The sequence below is a fragment of the Sminthopsis crassicaudata genome, chromosome 1 (genome assembly GCF_048593235.1).
Source record: "Sminthopsis crassicaudata isolate SCR6 chromosome 1, ASM4859323v1, whole genome shotgun sequence".
Taxonomy (NCBI): Eukaryota; Metazoa; Chordata; class Mammalia; order Dasyuromorphia; family Dasyuridae; genus Sminthopsis; species Sminthopsis crassicaudata.
The window spans coordinates 555147209-555173743 of NC_133617.1; the positions used below are offsets into that span (position 1 = coordinate 555147209).

Consider the following 26535-nt stretch of genomic DNA (forward strand, 5'->3'; position numbering starts at 1 on the left):
GCTTATAAACAATTAACTTTTTATTTTGCATGTATACCTGCTTTCAGATTTAGTAGACATTTAATTAATAAAATACCTTTAACTTTGTGAGGATCGTATGAAATGACCTCAAGGATAATACTTTGTGACTACATAAATGTAATTTACTATTGAGATGAAATATATTGAAAACTGACTTGTAAAGAAGTTCAGAGATATGTTTACTGATTTCTTATATTTACTTAATTCCTTTCATCAGGATAGCTTTCACTTTTTGCAAGAAGACACTATTGTTTTCCTTACAGATAAGTATATACATGGTAGATAGAAAGTTGGTCCCAGAGTTAGGAAGTCCCACTTTTATTAATCACTCAGTACTCTAAGCCCTACCTTCTTAAACTGTGGTTCTGAATCCTATATGGGGTATGTGGGAGTCATGAAATTTTAATTTATCAGTAAATAATTGATTTGTATACCTGTTTTATATATTTATATACCTGGGGTCACATGAAAATTTCTCAGGTGAAAAAGGATCATGAGCAGAAAAAATTTAAGAAAGTTGCTTTAAGTGAGCCTCTCAGACTAGAGATTTCAGCAAAAGTACTGTCTTACACTGGTAGAGGGTGTTTCCTTTTCTGAGAATTCCCTATAAAATTTAAATGATAGGTACAATCCAAATTCTTTTGGAAAAAATAACCTTAAGGTAATCCTTTATAATGGCTCACATTAATATGTTTAATATTTACAAAATGCTTATCTCATGATAATCCTGGGAGTTATGTTGTGCAAAAATTAGAATCTTCATTTTATGGATGAAGAAGCTAAGACTAAGTCACACAAAGAACTGACTTGAACCCTAGGCCTTCTGATCCAAGACCAACAGCTTTGTACTGCCATCATGCTGCTTTTGCTTTGGCTATAAGACCACTTATACATGTATCAGACACAAGGCAATACAATGAGTTTAACAAAAGAATTATGTCTATTTTTGCAAAGTCACCTCCTTTGCAATTATTCCTTTTGTTATAATTAAGAATATTTATTTTTCATATCTCCTCTAACTTTGGATAAAAGGAAAAAGAGAGTGGAATTCTAAATAAAACGTGCAAATTATTTTCTGTTTCTGAAGGTATACTTACTTTTTCAAGCCAATAAGAAGATGTCTGGAATGTGGAGGAACCAAAATTTTCTCCTGTATATGGTGATGGATAAGGATGTGGTAAATTTAACCCCAAATAAAGAACAAATGGTTGAGTAAAGTTAACTGCTTCTTTTCTTAACCAGTTTGTTGCTTTATCTGTATTTTGCCAATCTTCTTCCATTATTCTTGTTTTTTGTTTATCGGGGATAAGATTAACCACAGGCCTGCCCTCCTGACGAAGCAAGAAATCAACATCTCTTGTCCATGCTTCCACCCGATTGCTGAGGAGAAAAATGAAGCTTTCCTATCTTTTACTTTAAAACTCTGATGTAAATACTCATGTAAAATATAACACTGTTACCATGGATTCAATAAAGAATAACTATAAAGAAAATGATATGTGAAAATTTTTGTAATCAATCTTGCTTATTATGAAATAATGCAAGATCATAAAAAACTTATGTAACTGTAGTATCAAACTGAAAATTAGGAAAATATGTAAATGAAAAAATTTATAGTATATTTTTCAGAATGATAGCGCTATGTTGCTTTAGAGTTAGTAATTGTTCTTATGATTAACCCAATATATTTATTCAAATACAATGTGATTTGGAGTCAGTCTTATTGTTTTTTCTTATTAATTTGTATTTTGAACTCCTTTTATCAGCAAAAAAAAAAGTAAACCATAATTTAAATGTCATTTGATCCTTATATTTTCTCCTTTTTATTTATTTGTAACTTAACAAAATAGGAAAAGAAAAAGTTCCCATATAAACAGCAGAACTGAGAGAATTTAAAATATAAAGCAATACATTTCCATTTTAAGAAAGCCTATATAACAAACACATTATCTTCAAAATTATTATGTTTGCTAGGCTTTCTTGTAGGTTTTTCTTGATTCCCTGTTGTGCACTTTTTACTTTTTTCTCCCTCCCCTCCCAATTAAGCACAGGTACACACACACATATATATGTACATATTTATATATATGTGTATATATATATACACACATACATATATATGTAAATGTATACATTCATATATATATATACATATATATATGTAATAGTGTACTATGCTTATTTGTCCTATTTCTGTGAAGGTGGGTAACATCTTCCTTTGTAAGTCTAAGTCTTTCCATATATTTCTTTTTTTGCTGAGGCAACTGGGGTTAAGTGACGTGCTCAGGGTCACACAGCTAGGAAATGGGGCAGACCTCCTGACTTCAGGGCTGGTCCTCTATCCACTGTGCCATCTAGCTGCCCCTCCATATATTTCTAAATCCACCAAATCATCATTTCCTATACCATAGTAATATTATAACTTTAACTGTATAGTTATTTTAAATATTCTAAAACAATATTAACATGATCCTTACATTTTAATCTATGTTCCATGAATATTTAAATATTTTTATCATATTTTGATTTTCTACTCTACCTTTTGTGATTTCTAGGGCAATTATAACATTATGATTATATCCTTTTAGACTGGTATTGATATAATTTTACCACCTGATATTTTCATGATTAAGTTTTAAAACTTAAGTGGTTGAGTGAACTCACTGATGTTGGTATTTTCTCTCCATTGGTACAGATTACAACTTATCAAAGAGTTCCTGCCCAATGCTATAGTCATTCATGTTCATCATATTGGAAACTTTTGTTTCCATGTAACTGGTGTGACACACTTACTTTCAATCTTGAAAGCACTGAGAAATCATTTTATAACATATCTGGGAAAGGGAATATTATTGTATTATAAGAAATGATAAAAGGAACAGTATTGGAAAAATATGGGAAGTCTTTAGTGGAACTGATACATATTGAAGCGAGCAGAATCAGGAAAACAATTTATGCATCACTAATAATACCATCAAGAAAAATAAGAGTTAAAAATTCTCATCAAAACAATGACAAAACTTAATAATAATAATTCAATAAGATGAGATGGATGCAAGATGGATAACATGTCTGGACATGATCAATGTGAGAATGTGTTTTATTTGACTATGCAAGGATTTCAATTTTATTTTTTCAATTTTTTTTTTGGTTGGGAAAAATTAGAAAAGTGAGGGGATGCAATATCCTCTTCAATTCCTACCTTTCCCCTTCTAAGGAAACCTCATTGGAGTATTTTTTTTTAAGTGTGTAGAAGAAAGGAGGGAGGCTAGAAGGAACCATAAACAAGCAGGATATCTTTGAAACTTACATGCTAAACATATTAAACACTTAAAAGAGAAGCAAGCTGCATATTACAGAAACCTGTAATTTTACATGTAATTTTTTTGTCACACACACACACACACACACACACACACACACACACACACATATATAAAATTGCTGCAGAAGCAATATTATAATCCGTTTTTCTCATGCAGGGTTAGGCTAGTTTTTCTTTTAGAGGTATTAAGACCATCTTTGAGACTGTTGGCTCAAGGGAACAAATGGGACTGTTGACTTTACTTCTTTTGTGATTAGCTAAAAAGAAGCCACGAGGAGCCAAAGGGGCTCTCAGATGTTTGGGGGCTCTCAATGAAGTTTACTTCAGCTGAATCAACTCAGTGCTCTTCCTCCTACCTAAATAAATTTTTTTTTCTTAATTGCTAAATTATCTTTGGATGCACATTTCACTCCCACATCAAACAAATTATCAGGGACTAGCCTAAGTAATGTCAGTCCAGAGAAGAAATGCAAATTTTATTTACTTTTGTTAATCTCTTTAAAATTTCAAATAAAAATAAATAAATAATTCTCTGCCTTGTTTTAATGACACTCCAAAGTGAAATGATTAATAAAATAAAATAAAATAAAACTGTTTTTTTGGACTTTGAGTAGAAATGATGGGAAACTTGAGAAATGACCATTCTACCTTCGAATCTGTTACAGAATAGAGAAGAGTTGGGCATAATTTGACAGATATGGACACTAGATATGGAGAAAGGTTTCTAAAGGCTTCCGGACTAGTAAATGGTTTAAAGTTCTTGTAAGGGGAAGTCAGCTTTGGAGGAAGAAGATGACAAAAATAAAACTCTAAAAACACAGTTTAGATTAATTGTCTAAAGGATGAATTGTCTAAACATCAATGTAGATACACAGGAAGTCAACAAACAATGCTTTTTAAAATTTTTGTCTTTGTATCCCTTGTAATTAGCATCATGCCTGGAACATAGTAGATATCTAAAAAAACGTTTGCTAGAATTTCATGGATGACATCTAGGAATGAAGTCTCACTGGAATGACTTAAAATATACTTGGTTAACTTTGTGCCAACATTTTTATCAGTGACTTAAAGACACAGATGGTATGTCTTTCAAATTTTCAGATCACATAAAGCTGGGAAATTGAGCCAAGAGGCAGCTATGGTATAGTGTTTAAAGTGAGGGATCTGGAATCAAGAAAATTTGAATTCAAAGCCAGTCATAGATCCTTGCTGTTACCCTGGGCAAGTCACAACTTCAACCTCAGTTTCATCATCTGCAGTAAAATGGGGATATTAACAACATATACCTACCTACTGTTGCTGTGAAGATAAAATTAGATATTTGTAAAGCATTTTTCAAATTTTAAAGTGCTACATAAATGCTGTTATTATTATTGTTATCATTAATGCATAATAAATTCTTTGAGATTATTAGATGGAGAGAAAAGTTCCAGTTGTATTGGTGGAACGGGTTTCCTTACCCTAGAAATTCCTAAACCAATAAAACTGCAAGTCCAATTCCCATCACTGATAGCAATTAGTATTCAAGAAGCAACCAAAAAAATCTTGATAGGCTAGAACATCATGTTAAATTTAACAAAGTGAAGGTAAATGGATATAAATGTAAATCTTTACAGTTGGGTTTAAGTGATTTACTCATATGTACAAGATATAGGAGGTCTGATTAGTTAGCAGTTTATCTAAAAAAGATTTGTGAAGATTAGTTGATAAGACTGAATATGAATCAATATTGAAATATTGCATGCAAAATGACTGCATTATGACAGCCATGGTATCCTAAGATAAGGGCTACCTATAGTACTTATATAGTACTATAGTCAGTAGTCTGATCAGATGACATCTGATAAAATGTTTTGACTTTTTGTGCTTGAACCCAAGATAAAATTTAGAGCAATGAGTGGAAATTGGAAAGAGATATATTTAGGCTTAATTTAAGGAAATTTTTTTTTTTTAACAATTCCATGTATTACAAAATGAAATAATCTATACTTGGGGAGATAGTGGTTTTCCTCCTCAATGAAGATGTTTAAGCAAAAACTTGACCATTTGTCATATATATATTGTAAAAGTGTAGTCTTGCTCAGATATGGCTTTGATTTAATGATCTCTGAGGTCTCTTCCAAGATGGAAATTCTATAGTTTTGCTTGAGAAATAAAGTAATTGTTTCATTATTTTATTTGGGGTACAAATATAAAAATAATTTACATTCTTATCCATTTAAAATTAAATTGTTTAATTTCTTCAATTTACTTGTTATTAGTATGATTTTAACTTTATTATTCACAATATTATAGAAATAATAATATAGAATAAATAAATGATATAATAAGAAGTGGATGGCCTAATTAATCAGTCAGCCAATAAGCATTTATTGAATGCTCAGAATCTTTCAGGCACTGTTTTAAGTTCTGGGAATACAAAGAAAAACAAAAGTATGGCCTATGGATTTAAGGAACCAGCACTCTAATGAAGGAGACAACATGTAAATAACTATAGGAACAATATATATGAAATTTGCATGTATACATATAGATACACACACACATATATATATGTACAATTATATGCATATTGTCTTCTTCATTAGAGTGAATTCCAATGGTCCCCTGCTATCCCCAGGATCAAATATAAAATCCTCTATTTGGCATTTAAATTCTTTCACAACCTGGCCCCTTTCTACCTTTCCATTCTTCTTATACCTTATTCCTCTTGACACAAACTGAAACCTAGTGACACTGGCCTTCATTTTGTTGCTCAAACTCAACACTTCATCTTCTTACTTTAAGCCAACTTCCCATTCCTGGAATGCTTTCCCTCCTCTCTTCTGCCTTCAGGCTTCCTTGTCTTACTTTAAGAGTCAGCTCAAATACTAACTTCTCCAAATTTTTTCTTATTTCCACCACTGTTAGTGCTTTCTCTCTGCAATTATCTTAAGAGTATGTGAAGTAGATATGAGGGAATATATGTGGCTAAGATTATTCACGCTTCCAGTATTGTAGGATCTCCCTGTTCTTTCTTCTAGTTGTCCTCTTGCTGTTTCCCCTTAGGTGAATTTCCATAATATATTAGGTGGGCTCCTAGCTCAGCATATTATCACAGCTAAACTCTCAATTTCTATGATTAGCTCTCCTTGACTTTGTGTAGTTCTTTCTTGAATTGCTTCCTGGACACCAGAGATTTCATTCCTGGAAGTGATTTCCTGTCTGAAAGACTACTTATCTGTGTCTATCTGTTTCCTGCTGGATTTGGTGTCTCTTGATGATCAAGTAAGCTCTGGGTCAAAGTGCCCTGATGTTTAGAAGCTGGAGAGGAGTGTGGAAAGAGAAATCCCATCCTTCCCTCTAAGCATGATTCCCTCTCAGTGGCTAGGCTCTTCTTCAATTGTTGGCTCCTGTCTGAACTGTCTTTCAAGGATGATGGGTTCCAATGTCAAAGAGACACAGGGCATAAATGTACTTTATAGTTATCTGTTCATAATCTATGATTACACCTGGGCTTCTTGGGCTGGGGAGTGAGTGGAGTAGTCAGAGACTAATTTCCCTAAGCAAGTATTGCCTCCCAATTTTGTCTTGTTGAAATACTAATTCTAATGAGTAAATTGAATGATTTTTTCCCCCCTACAAAAACAAGAGGTTTATTTTCCGCCCCCCTACAAAACATCTTTGGCCACATCTTCCCCCTTCTCAGATGAAAAATAATAATATCTGAAGAAATAAAAAAGGAATGTTTTAAAGTTTTCAAAAGCTAGAAGTACTTTTGAAAACTGCATTGTAACTGGAAGTCTAAGGTTCAAAATCAAGCACAGGATATTTTGGAATTACTAAAGAAAAATAATGCACACTTTAAGATAAAGAGAGAAATAGAGCTTTCATGAGAAAACTTAATATTAGTAATATTTTGCCTTCTAAAATATTAAAAATATAAAGTTACATATGTGTAAAAAAACCAGTAAATTTGCAATAGGTTGGTCTCTTTACATCAAGTCTCCCCACTTCAGGTCATCTTTTACTCAGCTACCAAAGTAATCTTTCTAAAGCACAGGTCTCACCATATCTTCTCCCTATTCAATCATCTCCAGTGGTTCCCAATTACCTCCAGAATTAAATATAAATTCCTCTGTTTGGCTTTTGAAGCCCTTTATAACCTGGCCCTTTTCGTCCAAACTAGTTTTTTTACACCTCATTTCTTTTCCCATATCCTACAATTCAGTGATCTTGGTGGTCTTGCAATTACTTGAACAAGAAACTACATCTCCCAACTTGTGGAATTTTCAATGGTTGTTCACCATGCTTGGAATTCTCTCCTTCCTTATTTTCAACTCCTGGATCTCTAGGTTTCCTTTACATCTCAGCTAAAATTTTAACCTTTGCAATTTACCTTTACCCTTTAATACTAGTGTAATCCCTCTGAGGTTATCTCCAATTGAATACATACATATAGACATACACACAAGATATACATATTACATGTTAAGATGCATATCTTATTCCCATCAAAAATAACATTTTTGATACATATGTAATTTTATATTTAATAGTCAAGAAGGCAAATTATCACTACCACATGAATTTTCTTATGAAACTCCTATTTACATCATCAAAATACAGTTTGAGAATCTTTATGCATAACTTTTCTGTCTATCAGGGAAAAGTTTATGTAGGACACTCTGCTAAACCAAGGTAAATGCCAAAATAATACAATTTGGCTGTATCCCTTAAAGCCTCAAGGGAGATAGTTTTTTTTTTTTTAATAAAACACAGAGTAGAAATATGAAACTCATTAGCATAAAAGTATAATTGGAATTAAGAAGTGATCTGTATATTTATAATAACAGATTTACATTGAGTCATAAAAATTGAGCCTAAGTTTTTACAGTGGCTACTCAATGAATTAAAATATATTGTGCATCCATTATTACAAAGCATTGCATTAGAGCGGTTTTTTTCCTTCAATAATTGAAAAAGCATACTGAAATCTCAAAAGATGATTCAACATAAATCATATAACCTTTGTAGGAATGTGTTAATAACAGCAACCCTGATCTGTTTGTTTAGACAAATGACTGTGTAGGTGCAAAAAGGAGTCATATAAATCATCTTAATAGCTGACATTTTTTCTTCCAAATTCTGGTGAATAAATGAAAATATACTGAAAATAATTAGGGTATTGAAAATTATTTTCACCCAGAAATCACCAAGACAAAAGTGGATTTTTTGTTTTATATATATATCACATAAAGCTCTCAAAATTTTTTTCTTTACCATGAACTTGACAAACACTAAATAAAATGGATATTTCTATATACAAAGTAGAACAGCAAAAGGATTTATCTTGGAATCCTTAACGTGGAGAAATGTTCAGTTCTGAAATTGGTCACTATGAAATTAGAAATGTTAGTTAAAGCAGCTATGAAACAAATGGAATATATGTATACACATAAATGTGAATGAAATTCTTGAATAGTTCAAAGTAAAAATATGCAATACTAAGAAAGAATAATGGCACTAGTCTTATGGAAAGAATATTAGACTTGGAATCAGAGGACCCACATTCCAATCTGATTAATCCTGCTCTTACTGTAATTTGTATGAGCCTGAGCAAATCATCAAACATATTTGGGCTTCAGTTTTCTAATCTGTAAAATGAGGGAAGGTAACTATATCCATAGTCTTGTACAGCTCTTGATCTTATGATGTTCTTAACTGGTGGAACACTAATAAAATATTAAGGTTATTCAAAATAATTATAAGGCAGAAGAAAGTAGTATAACATACCCTTTTTAAAACTTTAAAGTTAACTTTTAATTCTTATAATATTTTATGATCCAATAGTACCTTATTAAATATTAGTCCTTAAACCTGAATCACTGGACTGGTCTAACACAGCTTTGGCCCAGAAGGTCACAACAATTTTTCACATACTTGTAAAGCGCTCTCATGCCATCAGTGAGTTTTCTCTTCCCTTCAAATATTTCCATTCCCTTCAATTAACCCTGCTATGACAATGACTGAAAGTCTTTCACTCTTCTGGCTGTCTTTTTTTTTTTTTTGATCCTCTCCAGATCATTATCCTAAAAAGCCTAGGCTTTTCCTAAGGCCCTGATCCTTTCTGATTCGTTAGTTTCTCCTTAAAAGGTATTGAAACTGTCATGACTGGCTTAGGAAATGATGGTTCAAACCCTATTGCCACTTTTAGATGACCAGGACTCTCATGACATGTTGTCTTGATTACTGATCACTAAAAGGCATAAAAAAGTTCTACCTGCATTAAATTAGGGTTCTTCAAACTTGGTTCATATCTCAGGGCCACCAGAAGTCCCAAATCTTTCCCCAATGACCAGACCATTTCTGTGACTAGAATGCTGGACCTGGAGTCAGAAAGATTTAAGTTCAAAATCTAGTCTCAGACACTAGCTGTTTGATTTTGGTCAAATCATTTTATCTTTATCTGCCTCAGTTTTTTAATTGGTAAAATGGGATCTGTACTCTGTCCTCACCCACTTCATTTCTAATGTTGTTCACCAGGGTTATTAACTCAGGTTGCTCCCCTGGTACTTTGCAAACCTTAAAGTGCTATATAAATATTAGCTATTATCAAATATTTACACTTAATACTTGAAAGAAATGATCATTCAATAATTAACAAAAAGGAAGCTTACTTATAACATAGAAAGGATACTTAACAAGAATACAACAATTAGTTGTGGGATTCTTGCTTTCATCCCAAATAATAGCTAGCATTTATATAGCACTTCAAGATTTGCAAAGCACTTTACAGATATCCAATTCTAACCTCACAACAATTCTCCCAGAGTCAAATACCTATGCAGGTATTAGACATCTTCCCCATTAGGATATAAGTTCTTTATAGATGGGGATAGTTTCATTTTTATATTTGTATTACCAGCACCTACCACAGATCCTAGCATATATCAGGTGCTTAATAAATGCTTGTTGATTAACTGGAGTTAACAACATTAAATGAAGGAATTAGTTATTGGGGGAGGAAATGATGGCATCCTTGGTTAGAAAGATATATATATATATATTCCAACTTAGAATTTGTGATCGAGAAGGAGGAAAGGTGGGCAAAATGTGACATTTTAGAACAGAAGAAATCAGAAGGCTCTGACAAAGATTAATTATGATTCCAGACTCTAAACTTTCATAAGAAAACCAGACTAGAAGGGAGGGAAAGCTCTCAAATAGAATTGTGAAGATGCAAAGAAATAATTGTACTGAAAAGAAGACTTGTTTGAAGAGACCAATGTAGATGCACTGGGAACTTACCAATATGCTTAGATTTTAAAAGATGTATATATGGAACAAAAGATGAACATAAAAGCAAGACACTGTCCTATAATCATAATGCTTAACTTTAGAAGGAGCTGAGATTACAGAGAAAAAACAAAGAAAATAAAGAAAAATTATTTTTAAAAAGAAAGATAAGCTGGGGAAGAAAGGGAGCAAATCAGGGAAAGAATAACAAATGATGGAGAGAAGAGAGAAACCAAATTCTTAATTTCTTTACCAAGGAGAATGGCCCTTGGATGAGAAAGGAAAGAATAAAAATGGCTAATATTGGTATTGCTATGAAAGGCAAGATAGAGAATAAGGGAACAGAAGTAAATGATATCATTAGTAAGGTAAGTGATGAAAAAAGAAAAGGGTTCATCCCATCTAAAAATCAAGACAATTATAGGACAAGGTTGGGAGAATTTGAGGATACTCTCCAGAATAGGATGGACTCTCTATGGTGAATTTAAGGGAGGTCAGGAAGGTATGTAGAATCTGTGATATGTAGCACTGGTGAGAATATCCACATGGATGAAATTGCAGAGAAAAAAAAAAGTTAGCTTCATAAGTGTAAGGTTGGGGAATCATAGTAATAATGATAGCTAGCATTTGCACAGTGCTAAAGTTTGCAAAGTAAGTCAAGTACCTCTCATCTGATTCTCATAACAACCCTGAGAGGTAAGGTGCTATTATCACCCTCATTTTACAGAAAAGGTAACTGAAAGTGAAAAAAAGGTTCAGTGACTTGTCTGTGGTTATGCTGCCATTAAATGTCTGAGGCCAAATTTGAACTCAGATATTTTTTTAGAAGAGGGCAAACAGGAGATTGAAGAGCTCTGAGTTTAATTTATGTTCTTTGAAGACAGGTTGAAGGACCTGGGGCTGTTAATCTGAAGAAGAGGATACTTGGGGGAAGTATGACAAAAATCTTTAAGAATCTGAAGGATTGTGATATAGAACAGGGATTAGACTGGTTCTGTTGGATTACAAGGATAGAAGACAAAAAAAAAAAAAACTTTTTGATTTCTTAAACACTGCCTTGAGACATACATAACAATCAACCAACACATGGGACAACCCTTAGAATAATTTGGATTTGTCTTTTAATATTTGTGGAAAACAAAATCACAAAAACTTAATCATAAAATATCATTAAAGTCTAAGTTATGTCAACAGAAATAAAAATTTAAGAATATTTTTACCTTTGGTCTACAAAACAAGTCACATTAGAGTATGTATCCACATACATTCTCACACACTACTTTAGGAGGCATATGATTCAATGTTTACCTAACAGAGTGATGTCCTGAAGTATAGTCTAATTTTCCAAACTTTTGTGTATGGTAGCCAGATTTTTCCAAGAGTTCCATCCATGTTGTATAATTTTGATCCAGGCCCTTAAAATTATTCCAAGATTCAGTCAAATGAGTAAAGAGACCACTCCACATTGCTGAAAAACATATATAAAATAGAGATTATAATAAGAATTTGAAATAAACAATATACACATATGTCTATATTATGTTTGTGTATATGCATATGTATATATATATATAAGTATATGCATATATATACACACATATATATATACACACACATATACATAAATATACATTCAGGCTCATTTGAAACTTAGAAAAATAATAAGTGTAAGGGTATTTATTTATTTTAGGCATAGAATTATAAGCTCAGCCACACTCAGCTCCCAGTTAAGATAATAACAAACATTTAGAAAGTGGTTGAGCTTTTTTGCCTAACTTTACATTTCTATTTCTAGTTAAATCTTAACCTCTTTGTGGTTGAGGCAAAAATCAGTTTATTGGAAATAATTGAGTAATGAAATAACAGGTTTATACTAACAGGGTTGGTGGTTGAACAGGTACCAGCAGGGAAAACTGTTCAAAGAGTCAACCTTTCCTTGAGACTTTTTTCAGCCTGGATTTTTTTCTCTGAGAGACCTGTAGAGCCACTGACTCTTCTTGATTATCACACTTGCTCCAAGTTTCTCAGCTTGCTTGATAATTTATAGATGATCTATCCAAATCTATCCAAAAAACAAAAAACCAGAAATATTTTGTGAAGTTCAAAGGCCTTTTCTGAACTTAATCTAAGGCCTATGAATGAACTGATTCTTTGGGTATCTTATTATTTTAAAGTGGAATGGGGGTAAAGTAAATCAATCACCCCACCATTACATATAAATTAGGAATTAAAAATATATTTAGGAATTAAAAAAATATTTAACCTATATCTCACTGATTGCTGTCTTGAGCAGTAGGGAGATAAGGGAGGGAGGGATATAGAATACGACATGGATCAAAAAAATCTTACAGAAATTAATGTGGAAAACTAACTGTACATGTATTTGAAAGAATAAGATATTACTGAGGAAGGAAAAAACATATTATATCACATAATCAATGGACACACTATATATTTCTGTGATGAATAATAGAAAATACTTCACAATTTCTTACTATGATGCCTCAATGATCCTGATTCTGGAATGGTATGCTAGGGGAGCACAAAACTATGGCCACATTAAAAAGTTTTCCAAAACAGTTTTAATAACAGGTTTTATGCTTTGTAAGGACTAAACCATATTAGGATGTAGAGACTGATTACAAGTAGGGTGGTCACTTGAAGATGACCTCTCCATGGAAACTTTTGAAACAAAGATAAATATGGTCTTCAGTATTATGTAACTTTATGATTTTGTAATGATAGAAAAGGGCACAGAAGGTGCTAAAACTCACAAAGTTTTTAGACAATGAAGTTGAGTTTAGTTGTAGTCACTTAAAATCTGTCTTCAGTCACTATAGGGTGGGCATATTACTAGAGGAACTGATGTCTTACAATAAAGGAACAAGTTTCACTGTGTCTCCCAAGATGACAAGAAATATTTCATAATATTGGCTATACACAATTATCCCAATTATCTACCACTGATTTATTTGAGCAAAGATAAAAATCAATATCAAACTAGAAAAATAAAAATAAGTGGATGCAGTATGTCAACTGATTTAATTCAATGACAACTGAATCTATGATAATTAATGAGATCACAGAAAGTAAAGGACCAAGAACAGAGCCTTGAGGGATACTCATAGTTTGTGGATATGAGAGCAACAATAAACTAGTTAAAAACAAAAACAAAGAAGTGGGCCATAAAGGTAGCTAGAGAAATGAGAAAGCAGTCTAATGTGGTCTGGTCTAGTGTCACAAAAGCCTATGAAGGAGAAACTATTCGGAAAGTGTCAAATGTTATAGGGTTAAGGAGAAAACAACCAGAAAAGCATTAGATATGATAATTGGGAGATCATAGGTGATGAACAATAAGGCCACTTAAGAGGTTAGAAACTGCCTAACATTTATAGTCCTTAATGTGCAATGAGGAAAAAACTGGGAAAAGTGTCAGGGCTAGAAGAAGTGTATATAGAGTTCTGTTCTATAGGTGACTAATTTTGAGCATTAAGGGATGATTCTCAAAATATCTGGAAGAGAGTATATATATATCAATTGGATCTTATTGTAAGAGCAACAACAAAAAAGAGAGAATATTCTTAATTATTGACCCATATACATACTGCCTCAACTTTACAAAATTTGTTAATAAGATGCTGCACTGATACCCCAGTAATACTAAAATCCTTTATAAATGATTTATGGAAGGCCTTGAACAAAAGCTGCAAGGAAAAAAAAAGTGTGGCTGGATTATAAGCTTTACACTTGGAAGAAAAATTAATATTTTATGTGTTTACCATTGAAATACTGAAGCAAAAGATCTTCATTTTTATTTCAATGAAGAATGTGAAAAGAGAATAATGGATCATCTTTCTCAAAGTCAGGAATTCCTAGGCTCAAGTCCCCTTTCTAACATATACATAATGCCACATAATTAAGTGTCAGTGTCCAAACCCATACTAAGTCTATATATTGCAGAGCAGCTGTTAATCCATTATAATACAGGGAATTTCCTAGCTGAATTTCCTATAATCATGAAATTATAAGAGTAGAACAAAAAACAAATTAAGTTCTGAATTGACACTCCATTAATGAAAATTTTAGGTTTCCTTCTTTGTTAGAAAAACATTCAAATGAATGAACGAGCATTTCTAACTTGAGGAACTTCTGAGAAAAACTAAATATCTTAATAAATTAGAAAGGTACAAGCTAAATTACTAAGTATTATACAAACTTAAAAAAACAAAGGAATCACACAGAAGACAAGAAAAACTGTTGTTTTGGAGAAAAGATAAAAACAATTAAACTTTCAGCTATATCAATTCCTGCTCTAATGTCCTGTTCCTGAATTATACAGTCCTTAATGCCAATAGCATTTTGTCAGTATAACTATTTCTCTAAACTAAGGCAAACTACTAAAATGATCATTCTAATCTGAGAAAAGAAAACGGTGTGGCAATAGGTGCTTTTTGAATCTGGAAATATTTTTATTATGATTAGCATATTCGCAGATACTCAGAGAAAGCCCTCCATATTCAGAAGGTTAATCATAGCAAGTTCTCTAAAGTCTAATACTAATGACAACTTAAATGAAGCTTCATATTGCATTATCTATTTCAATTAATATACATATATACATAATATATATACACACAGATATACATATAGTTAGGACACCTACCTGCACGTGATGGGCAACAGATTGGAGAATTTGTATATGCATTGAGAAAAAGGGTACCATGTTTTTTCATGAAGTTTATAAAAGGAAGTGACACTGTCTGATTTCTTGGATGAAATGTGAGCCTTCCGTCCTATAATCAAAGAAAGTTGCTAATTACAATACACAAGAAGTATATTTTCCAGTAATCATTGACAATAAATATCTACAATTTGCAAAGAGCTTTAAAATTATCTTTACAGTATCCAAAACAACTCTTTAAGGCAAAAAAATGCATTTCATTTTGCAGATAATGAAATGAAATGAGAGACATTAAGAAGTCAGGTATTAAATGTATAGCATTACAATTAAATTCACAGGAATGGAATAACTTTATCAATAAGCATCACTGGCTTTTCATGGCAGAGTTCAACAACTTTGTTAGTTCATTTATCAACTGATTCACCATTCCAGAGTCTCCTCAGACTAAAATTCCTTTCTGGCCACAATTCTCTTATTTGAATAGAGTATTAGAATGTAAACTTATTAAAATGGAAGCAACTTGAAGGCAGAGACTATTCCACATTAGCATTTGTATTTTCAGCTCTTAGCCCAAAGCCTGGCACATAATAAAAGCTTATTCAGTGCCTCTTCATTCATTTATGGAAATTAAATATATCAAATATTCATCACTAAAGGTTCTGTACTAGGTGTTCTCCCTGAAGTCTTGATGGGAGTGAACCCTGAAACTGTGCAAACTCTCTTTTGGAAGAGGCTCAAAGGGGGATGACATAAACAGATCTTTTGGGAGGACCAGATGTGTATCCCTATCAGGGAGCTCCCAGGGAAAAGTCTACAAACTCCCAATTAAATGGTTTCATGCAGTTAGAGATCTTGGTCAATCACTCTCCATTGAATTGCCACAAACAACCCTCAGTGGCTCAAAACTCCTAGTTAAGTAATCAATTTTAAATTGAATTGAAAATTAGTCTCTCAGGAGTTGGCCCCTGTCTCTGGGCCAAACATCAAAGCAAGCCCCAATATATGTAGGACTACATGCCTAGATATCTTTGCAGAAGTCCGAAATAGGATTATGCCCTGCCAGGATTTTTGTCCATCATTGAAGATATTGTCTTCTTAGTGCCAATAAATCCCTTTTGCCACACAGATTTCGGGTTTGCAAATCACATTGGACCTGTGCCTCCAACCAGAAGGGATTTTCCAACCAAATTCTCTCACCTCTTCACTACCACTAACCTCATCATTTGCACCTCATCAGTCTCATCAGCTTCCACAGGTTCAATGATTATATCTATTAAGATAACATCCAGATTTATGTATTGACCTCCTGAGCTTTAGTCAATTGTTAATTGAATGTTTTTAAGTGGATGATCCCTAGGTTTATCAAATTTCACTTGCTCAAAAGAGAACCCATTATCTTTCATCTTGTAACCTCCCCCTTTCCTACTTCCTTATTTTGTCACAGTCCATCTTCCAAATTATTCAGATTTATATCCTTTGAGTTTATCTTGATTTGTTTCTCTCAACTCACTGTTTATATATAAATAGGTGTTAGATCTTACAGAGTTTACCTCTATAACATCTCTCATAGCCATCTCAATCTTTCCATTCTCATGGTTTCACCCAATCTATCTTGCTTGGATTACTTTAACAAAGCCTGACCCTTTTCACCTGGAGCTCTGCCAAGGAGAGAGAACTAAGAGTGTGCAGGATGTCTTAGAATAAGATGTAAACCACATGAATAAAGTTTTTAAGCTTGCCTGCCAAAACTCTTGGGTGCTCTGTTGTGCTTAAACTTCATCCATATGAGATAGCATCCAGAGGATTTCTAAAGGCTCATGAAGAGGTAAGTTTGATATTAATATTTATCAGAGATTTCTCTAACGCCCTGGGAATTAGGAGAGACTGGCAATAAGCAAATGCAATTATAGCATGTTGCAGATTTCCACAACAATCCTGCTAAAAGTAAGACAGTTAGAGATTAAGCGTCTGAGGTCAAATTTGAACTTAGGTTTTCCTGACTCTAGGTCCAAGCTCTAAGGCATCATAAAGCTGTCTACAGAAAAATGATTTATATGTAAAAAATATTTAGATTAGTTCTTTCATGGTAGCAAAAAGTTGAAAACTAAGGGAATGTTTTACTGGGGAAAGCCTAAAACAAACTCTAGTATATGGATATAAAGAATATTACTGTGCAAAAAGAAATGATGAAAGCTAATTTCAGAGGGATCTGGGAAGACTTTTATGAACTGATGAAGAAAGAAGGCAGAATTAGAACAATTTATCCAATGATAACATGAGTAAAACAACTTTGAAAGACTTTAGAATTGTGAATCACACAATGATAAACCATGAGTCTGAAAGAATGAAGGTGAAATATGCCATTTAACTGCTGACAGCGAAGTGATGAACTTCAGAAAGTGACCTACATTTTTGGATATGGTTAATATGTGATGAAAGATAAGAAAGGGGGAACCCCGTTGGTTGGCACAAAGATAGTAAGATAATCCCATGAGGTACAGTGTCCCCTGTAAATGAATTTACAGGCTTGAAAACCTAAATAAAAGATTTATTGCAGAAATTTGGAAGTAAAGTTCAGTTAGAAAGACTGCAGGGCCAAAGGTGGCTGCTGGGCAGGCAGGAACCCTTACATGGCCTGAAGGATACCATGTTTGGGGGAAGGGCTCCTGCCAAGAGAAAGCTCCAGCTTGGGTCTTTTATGCCTAAAAGGGGCTTGTAGGTGGTACCCCAAGTTCTGGTGGGCTTTTCAGTTAGCTCAGATCTGGTGGGGGCTGGGGAAAGCCCAGATATCATTGGAATTCAAAAGGGTGCTTTTTTGACCAGGATTTGTGAATCAAAGGTCAGCCATGGGGGTTGGGAAATCAGAAAGGAATCTTAAAGGGACCTTAACCCCTTTCATATGGATATTTGTTTTGCTAGATTACATAGAGATGTATTGAATGATTTTTGTTGTTGCTTTTGAGGAAAGTGTATAAGGAGAAAATGCAGACAACTATGTATAATCAAGTTATATAAGCAGAATAAATGGAAAATAATCAAGAGAGGAAAGACACCAGAATTAAGAGGGATTGGGAAAAGCTTCTAATAGAAGATTGAAAAATTTATCTGGGAAGCCAGTGGAAACAGGAAGTGGAGATGAGAGAGTATTCAAGGCATGAGGACAGTCAGAGAAAATGCCCCAAATCAGAGGATGGAGTATCTTTTTTTTTTTTTTTTTTTTTGAGAAAAAGCAAGGAAATCATTGTCACTAAATCAAAGAATATGGGGTATAAAGTATAAGACTAGAAAGGTGAGAGGGGAAGATTAGGTCATGAAGAGTTTTGAATGACAAAAAGAGGATTTATATTTGATCTCTGTCACACCCTGCTCCATTCAATGAACTCCAGTACCTCCCTAATACCTCCAGGATCAGCCATAAATCCTCTTTTTGTCTTAAATATAATTTAGAACACCCTATTCAATATAGCACTATTTAATACAATAAAGACAATATGACAAATAATATTAACAAGGGGAGCCCTGAAACACACTCTCTCTCTCTCTCTCTCTCTCTCTCTCTGATTGGGGGGAGGGAGGGAGCATGAGATAGATACTCCTTGAAGGAGAAAGTCTCTTTGAACATTTCTCTTTGCAAAAGACCGCCCAGGGAATCAAGACAAGTAGTTTCATTCTGTTATTCTGAAGGAGTCCCCTATTAATAACACTCACTACTGATTAAGCCCTCTATTGAGTTGAAGATTAGTTTAGGCTTACTCATTCAATTCAAATATTCTCTATTCTAATTTCAAATCAAACTGCCCCCCCCCCCCCAGCCAAAGTTTCAATTATAAAAAGAGGCAACTGGGCTCAATTCCTTGCAGAGGGCCAAAAGTTGCCTGCAGGGACTCTGCCCTCTAAAAAGACATTCTCTTTTCAGCATTAACCTCTCTTTGTCTCTCTCCCACATTTCCCTAAACAGGACTATACCCTCTTTACCTTTCTTTTGAGATTTCTTTGCTAGGAACTTTTATCTCTCTTTGACTTCTCTGCTAGACCTTTACTTCTCTGTCGGGACTTTGCCACTAAGAAAGTCAGCCTGCAAAAGCTGACTTCCCAGTGCCAATAAACTTCTTTTGCCAGCTTAATTTTTTGGGTTCATAAATTCTTTTACAGAGGACCTGAATGACCAGAAGGGAGTTCCCACAACACTGCCCCACTCCAAACCTCGACAATATGACAGTATTACAGTAGTACAAATAATAAGACAATAAAATAACAAAGACAAAGGTGAAGCAATATTTAAGATATTGTTTCACTTTTGTCTTTGTGCCCCTCTCACCTCAAAGTGTCTTGAATACAGTAGATATTTAACAAATGCCTGCATATTGATCTGTAGCAGAAAAATGTGTAACATACCTTCCTCAGAAACTGGTTTAAAATCAATTTAATATGAAGAAAAAGGAAGCTTCAGTTAATTTGAAAAGTCTATTCTGCAAAATATCTCACTCTCTTAAATTAAGCTCTGAAATAATAGTAATAGCTAGATGCTTCATATAATTTCAATTGATCCTTACAACAACTCTGTGAGACAGGAACTTTTATTACCCTCATTTTGTAGATGGGGAAAATGAGGCTGAGAGAGGTGAGGTAACTGGCTCAGGGTCTCACAGCTTAAAGTGTGAGGCAGAACTTATACATAGATCCTCCTAAATCCAAGTCCCGTACCTATCCACTATTATCATTTAGTTGTCTCTAACAAAAATATCTTCTGAACAGTCAATGAATAGTTAATCAAAATACTAAGTGTTTATTACATATAGGAGGACATGGTCCTATGTGCTATGGAAGATATGATGAGATATGGAACATGTTTTCTACTCTTATGGAACTTGCAGTATTCTTGGGGAATCAGAACAAATAGATAGACATACACATGATCACAATAGAGCATTACACCATGGTGGTGAGAGCAGTGGAGTTAGGAGGGATGGTGTGAATTTTGCCTGTGGCTATTTACTACACTTAATTGAATTTGGGCAACTTAATCTGTCACTTCCCTCATCTGCAAAGTAAAGCTGGGCTAGTTCAATCACATAGTGTTTTGGATTCTTTTCAGCCCTAAATTCATGATTATACTTTCTAAAATTCATGCCTATGAAATGAGAGAGAGGCATTCTAAAGAGATAGAGACTGCCTGTGTTAACAAGAACAGGATTCACATTGTAAATTACTTAAAACTTGTGTAAATTATTTAATCTTTGTGTCCCATGAAATACTGAAGATTAGTTGCTAATTGGCACTACTGATAGGAATTTCTTTATTGAAAATTCCTTGTATACATAAAATCACATACCTAGACCAAAAAATAAATTTCAAGCAGTAAATATGTATCTATGGGTCAATTTTCCATGTGATTCATAGAATTCATTCTCATTATGTCACAGACACATCTGAAAATGTCAAATTGAGGTTAGTAGTAGTTGTGATGAGGTGTGAGAATTAGGGAGGGAAATTTCCTCTGGTTGGAGGCACAGATCCCTTGTGAAAGCATTTGCAAACCCAAAATCTGTGTGGCAAAAAGGGACTTACTGGCACCCGGAAGCCAGCTTGCTAGGAAGACAGACTTTTAGTGGGCAAAAGGTCCTGTTAGGAAGATAGCAAAGGTTAACACAGGAGAAGAGAATATTTTCATCAGTGGGCAACAAGTCTTGGCAGAACAGCTTGCTAAGAAGACAGCTTCCTTGGTGAGCATAATCCCATTTAGGACTTCTGCAAAGATTTCGGGGTCAAAGTTGTCTTTTATTAGCCCTCTGGGGCTTCAATTAAAAATTGAATGAGATTACTTAACTGGGAGTTTGAGTCAATGTTGACAATGCCCTGGGCCTAGATCTCCAACTGAAAAGAGATTACTTATTTTAGGAGTTTGAGCTAGTAGGAGTTGTTTGTGGCAATTCAATGGAGGGTGATTGACCAACATCTCCAAATGAATGAAACCACTTAATTGGGAGTTTGCAAGCTTTTCCCAGGGTCTGGGAACAGTTTACATCGTGCCCCCCAAAAGATCTCAGTTTATGTCAAAATGTGAAGCACAAACACAAGATGTATGAGGAGTTTAGAGGAAAAATTTCTCTTCCAGCTGTGCTGGCAATGTTAAGACAATTCTCTCTCAGCACATAGTAGATATTAACAAATGATATCTGGGGCATTTGGTTTGTACTTTAATAATAACAGAAAAATCAGATATTTCTTCTTTCATACTTAAAACAGAGAAAAAAGTGTTATTTGAGTTTGAATGCAAAAGAATTCAGACTTAATAAAAAACTGCATTAATTGAAGTTTCACCTTTGGAAATGTTGATAAATCTGTACCAATTCTAAAGAGAAACAGAAAATGACATATGGCTAGGCTAGGGGAAAAGTCCATTTCAGAATTGGCATGGAAAGAAAAAGAATTCTCAGTAGTATAGAAAACTGGCATGCCATTGGAAGTATTTGCTAAATTAAGATTGCTGCCAGATGGGATGTTCAGGAGAGAAGAGATAACTAGGAGAAAAATCAACACATACTTAATCCTATAGCATATGTATTGATTACAAAGCTTATGCACATGCCCATTTAGAGTTTCTAATTTTATAATATATAACTAAAAATCTGTCTAAGCAGTAGCTTATACTAAGGCTCAATCATTATACATTTATTAAGCGCTATTTTGTGCTTTACAATCAATACATATGCTAGGCATTGCACAGGCTCTTTTGAAAAGTGACTGTCCTTGTCATGAATAAAATTAAAATTTCCTCTGGTGTTTATGTGAAGGAATCCAAGTTTACAGATAAGCAGAAGATATATACAAGGAAAAGGGAGAGATGAGCAGTGGAGGCGGGGGAGGAAGGCAGCACAGGAGTTACAAGAAGCAGAAGTGAGGATGGAAGGAGGGTGCAGAGCCTGTGCAAAGCCATAATGGGTATATTTGGGGAACAGCAAGAAAGTAGCCAGTTTGGCTACTGTATTGTATGAAAGGGATTAATGAATCTGGAGAAGTAGAATGCAATTCTACCGTGGATACCTTTAGATGCCAAAAAAAGAATGTGTATTTCGTCCAGAAGATGGGCAGGCACTGAACTATTTTGAGCAGCCACGGTGAGACCAATGCTACAGAAATGAACATCGGGAAGCGGGGTCATGGCAGGGTGAAAGGAAGCACTAAAGTTTGGCTCAACCCTCAAGAAAGATCTAGCGAATACTGAATTTTGATCGGAGCTGCCATTCAGAAGTCACAGTAGGTGACTACCTTTCCTAGGACTGGCGGATGTCCTAGGTCCCTGGGCACATGGATAGATGTCTCTGAACGCAGGAAGGGGGTATGGCTAGAAGCAGACTCCATTACCCAGGGACGGGGAGAAGGCTGATTCTGCGCACCAAGGCAGGTAACCTCTGGGGATCTCTTTCTGTCCCGGAGCTGCCAGTCTGGAGCAGCTGGGCGGGTCTGAGCAGCGACACCCCGTGTGCAGTGCACTAAGCGCCTCCCTCGCCCGCCCGCCCGCTCGCCGGGGGCGCCCTTCCGCCAGCAGCATCAGCAGCGCAGGGAAGTCAGGAGGAAAGGCCCTCTCTCCGGCCCGGTACTTACGAAAGAATCGCTCACCACCAGCACCACATTCGGTGCCGAGGCCTCCAGGGTTGTTATCCTCTGGGGAGGAGGCCACACTGGGCCCGCTCTTTCCTCCAATCTACTTGCCCACGGGGCCGGGGCGGCCAGAGCCAGACCCACAGAAGTAGTCACTATAAGAACCACACCTAACCTCCAGCATTTCATTGCCCCAGCGGGCTGTCCGGCTCACCCTCCCTTTTCGAGTCCCAGGACACAGCCAGAAGTGCACCCCTGGGGGGGGGTTTCTGACTCTCTCCGTGAAGTGCCTTGACCTGTTTCCTAGAAACGCTACTTCAAGCCCTCTTCCTCTGAAAGAGCCACTTGATGATGCGCAGGGGGAAGGGCAGAACTACAATTCCCATCAGGCCCAAGGGAAACACAGGCACCTGACGTTACTTGTCCGGGAGGTTGTTCGCTCCCTCCCCCCAATCCCTCTGCACGTAATTGTTCATTCTGCGGCGGGGTTTGGTCACGTGGTTATACCTTGCGGAAATACGCATGCGCCTTGACCCTTGGGCAGAAGGCGGCTGGAATAAGGTAGAATAGAAAAAAATTAATTGGGGTCTTCTAGGAGGGGATGGGTTAGGGACTTTTAGGGGAGCAACCCGGCTGCAGGAGGAGGAGACTAAAGGGAGGGCCCGGGGTTCCCTCTCTTGGGATCCTAGGAGAAGAGTGAACCCGGCTGTGGGGAGACTCGCTGAGGTGGCGGTGGGCCGCCTGCCAGCGGCGCTGAATGGGGCTGAGGTCAGAGGAGGCCCCCATCCCAGTCCTCAGACCCCACCGGCTGCCTCCGACTGCTGGGCTTCCCTCTGCCGCCGCTGGGGCACTTCCACTCCCGGAGGGGTGATGGTGGGGTTCAGGGCACAACTTCATTCCATGCGTTAGACTAAAGGGACTAAGGGTGGCACCGGGAGAAAACCTCCCTTCCTTTTACCTAGGAAGAAGGGTTCGATCATGTGACCTCCCCTCATCGCACAGGTTGTGGGCCCAGCAAAACGTTGTCTCCACAGACGTGAGCTATTATGTGACGTTTCCTTATCTGACGTTGGTTCAGAAAGACATTCTTTTGTTGATACAGCTTCTCTCCTTCTTGAACTTTCTTCCTTGGAAGGATGCAGAAGGAAGCAGAGCTCTGGCCTTTCTGACTCCCTTTCCTAGTTTCAGGTACGTAGCTTGTAAATTGTGTCAGTTACTAGTGATTTAAAAATGTTCAGTTACAGAGGTAGTTCCCATTTAAGTTTACTAACAATATCATTACAGGGTCGGGGTGTAGTTTCTTGAGGGAGGGATATCTTGGTACAGTGGATCTAATATTGGACTTGAAGTCAAGAAGACCTCACTCAGATCTTCTCTTAGTAGCTGTGTGACCCTGGGCAAGTCATGTAACTGCAGTAGGCCTGGCATTCCTTCTTTGGGAAAGGAAGCCTTGTGATTCAACCCATGGGGTCCTTATCGCCCTAAATCTGTGGTCATTGTTGTAGTGTTCCCCAGTGAAAAAGCGCCTTCCAGCGAGCTGCAAAGTAGTAATTGTTCACGGAGCTAAAATGTCAGAAGTAGGTTGTCTAAAGCTGTAAAAATGTGAAAGATACTAATGTCTAAAATGACTTGATGCTGGAAAGGAAACCTAAGAATGTGTAAGATATTCTCTGGATTTTGGAACTCTGACAGAAAGATTTTGATTTTCTCTTTTCTCTACTAAGACTAAGATTCTTTAATGAAAAATACAACAATGACTAACAAGCAGGAAAAGACAGTTAAGGAATTAGTAAGACAGTACCTAGTTGCCTTTGAGTTCAAGTTACCAGACCCAAGTGATCTACATGCTTATATAATGAAGAAAAGATTTGTCAGGTGATTGCTGACCCGGGTTGATGATTTTTGACATATAGAGAGCAAGAGAGCTAATGCCAGACTGGAGAAGGAAAAACATCCAATTTTCAAGAAAAAATGAGAATAAAGTCTACAAAGTAATTGTCATTAGTTTCTAACAGAACTTTGAAATGAATTATTCAAGTGATGGTTAATGAATATATTGAAAAGGAAGCTTCATTCACAAAAAGTGAACGTGACTTCAAGAATAGGTTCTGTAGGACATGAGCTCCATATAGGATGTTTTTGCTTAATTTTTTTTTTTATTGTTTCAAGTAGGGATTCACTTTGCTGGAGGAAAGAATGGGAAATTAATGTAATATATAGGTAAAAGATATCAATAAAACATTAAAAATAATTTTTTTATTTTTTAATTTCCTTTTTTACATTTTATATTTCCTTTTGCACCTCTCAATTTCTTCCCTAATTTTTCTTCTATCTCTTATTTGATTTTCAAAGTCCTTTTTGAGCTCTTCCATGACCAGAGCTCAATTCTTATTTTTTTTTGGAGGCTTTGGCTGTAGGAGCTTTGACTTTGTTATCTTTTAATGTGTGTTTTGATCCTCCTTGTCATCATCATAACTTTCAATGATCAGGAACTTTTAAATTTTCTGCTCATTTTCCTGGCCTATTACTCCACTTTTAACTATTAAAGTAGGGCTGTTTCCAAAGTGGAGGGAACATTGTCTTAAGCTTCAGAGGTTTTGTGTAGCTGTTTTCAAAAATCCTTCCAGGAATCTGACCACAAGTACTCTGTTCTGCCCTGGAGTTGTTAGGTTTGTCTCTGCCCCTTTGTAGGTGTAAGATATACTGTCCTGATGGGGGCAGGGGATCCTCTGTTCAGAACTATGCTGGGATTGCACATCAGACCCCCACCCTGTGGCCACCCTCTCCACTGACCTTCTGAATCTTCCTTGGTGTCCCCGGCTTGAGAGCTCCAGAAGCCTCTAGCACTGCTGCTGATTTGGTTCAAAGATCCCATCTTACTGATGCTAGGGTCCCACTCTGCTTCCACAGACCTTTTCTGCTGAGCTTCTAAGTTGTCTTGGGAAATGTTCTACTTCATTTTTTTGGGATGTTTTGTTGCTCTTAAATTTTGTTTAGAGCCAATATTTAAAGGAATTTGGAATATTTTGGGGGAGAGGTTGGGCAAGTTCCTGCCTGTTACTCTGCTATCTTGGCCCTGCCCTGTATATTTATTAGATTTTAAAATTGCATTTGGCAATCTCATGCTATTCTTATGGTAGGGAAATGTAGGTAATGCTAGGTGGATTCAAAACTGGTTTAATGGTTATTATCAAAGAGTAGCACTTAATGTTTCTTCAACTTGGGAATGAGGTCTCTAGAGGTGTACTTCAGGAAATCTGCTTGAACTTTTTTTTTTTTTTTTCAATCAAGCATTTATTAGGTACTTACTATGTAAGCACTAGGCATTTTGCTAAGCTCTGGGAGAAAAACATGCTCCCTGTCCTGAAGGATTTCACATTCTAATGGGAAAGACAACATGTATTATTTTTCATTTAGCAAGCATTTTTTCTCCCTCTTTACTTTAAAAGGAAAACAAAATGCTTGTTACAAATATGTATTGTCAAGTAAAACATATCCCCTTATTTTCCAAATTCAAAAATTCTTTATCTTGGATCTATCTTTTCTCTTTCAGGAAATAGAGCACATAATTCAGCTTCAGTCCTTTGGAATTATAGTTGGCTATTACATTGTCAGAGTTGTTAAAGTT

The 26535-nt window shown here is 35.6% G+C and overlaps 2 protein-coding genes across 10 annotated transcripts in view; one reads left to right on the forward strand and one right to left on the reverse strand.

The window, feature by feature from the left end:
* Positions 1-23347, reverse strand: part of ARSK (arylsulfatase family member K) — a 37534-nt gene extending 14187 nt beyond the window's left edge. The window contains exons 1-5 of one of the 3 annotated variants that reach the window (XM_074282054.1): positions 22911-23347; positions 15288-15417; positions 12503-12686; positions 11933-12092; positions 1119-1401 (exon numbers count right to left, since the gene is read on the reverse strand). In XM_074282054.1, the coding sequence (XP_074138155.1) occupies positions 1119-1401; positions 11933-12090 (441 nt within the window). In that variant the 5' untranslated portion in view covers positions 12091-12092; positions 12503-12686; positions 15288-15417; positions 22911-23347. The remainder of the gene's footprint in view (positions 1-1118; positions 1402-11932; positions 12093-12502; positions 12687-15287; positions 15418-22910) is intronic. The other 2 variants (XM_074282052.1, XM_074282053.1) reach the window with 2 other exon arrangements.
* A 29-nt stretch (positions 23348-23376) lies between these two features.
* The window catches only part of SKIC3 (SKI3 subunit of superkiller complex), a 114030-nt gene continuing 110871 nt past the window's right edge, over positions 23377-26535 (forward strand). For 2 of the 7 annotated variants that reach the window (XM_074282043.1, XM_074282044.1), the window contains exons 1-2: positions 23377-23468; positions 24010-24095. In XM_074282043.1, coding sequence (XP_074138144.1) covers positions 23430-23468; positions 24010-24095 — 125 coding nt within the window. In that variant the 5' untranslated portion in view covers positions 23377-23429. Of the gene's footprint in view, positions 23469-23533; positions 24096-26535 lie in introns of those variants that run through there. The other 5 variants (XM_074282038.1, XM_074282040.1, XM_074282039.1 and 2 more) reach the window with 5 other exon arrangements.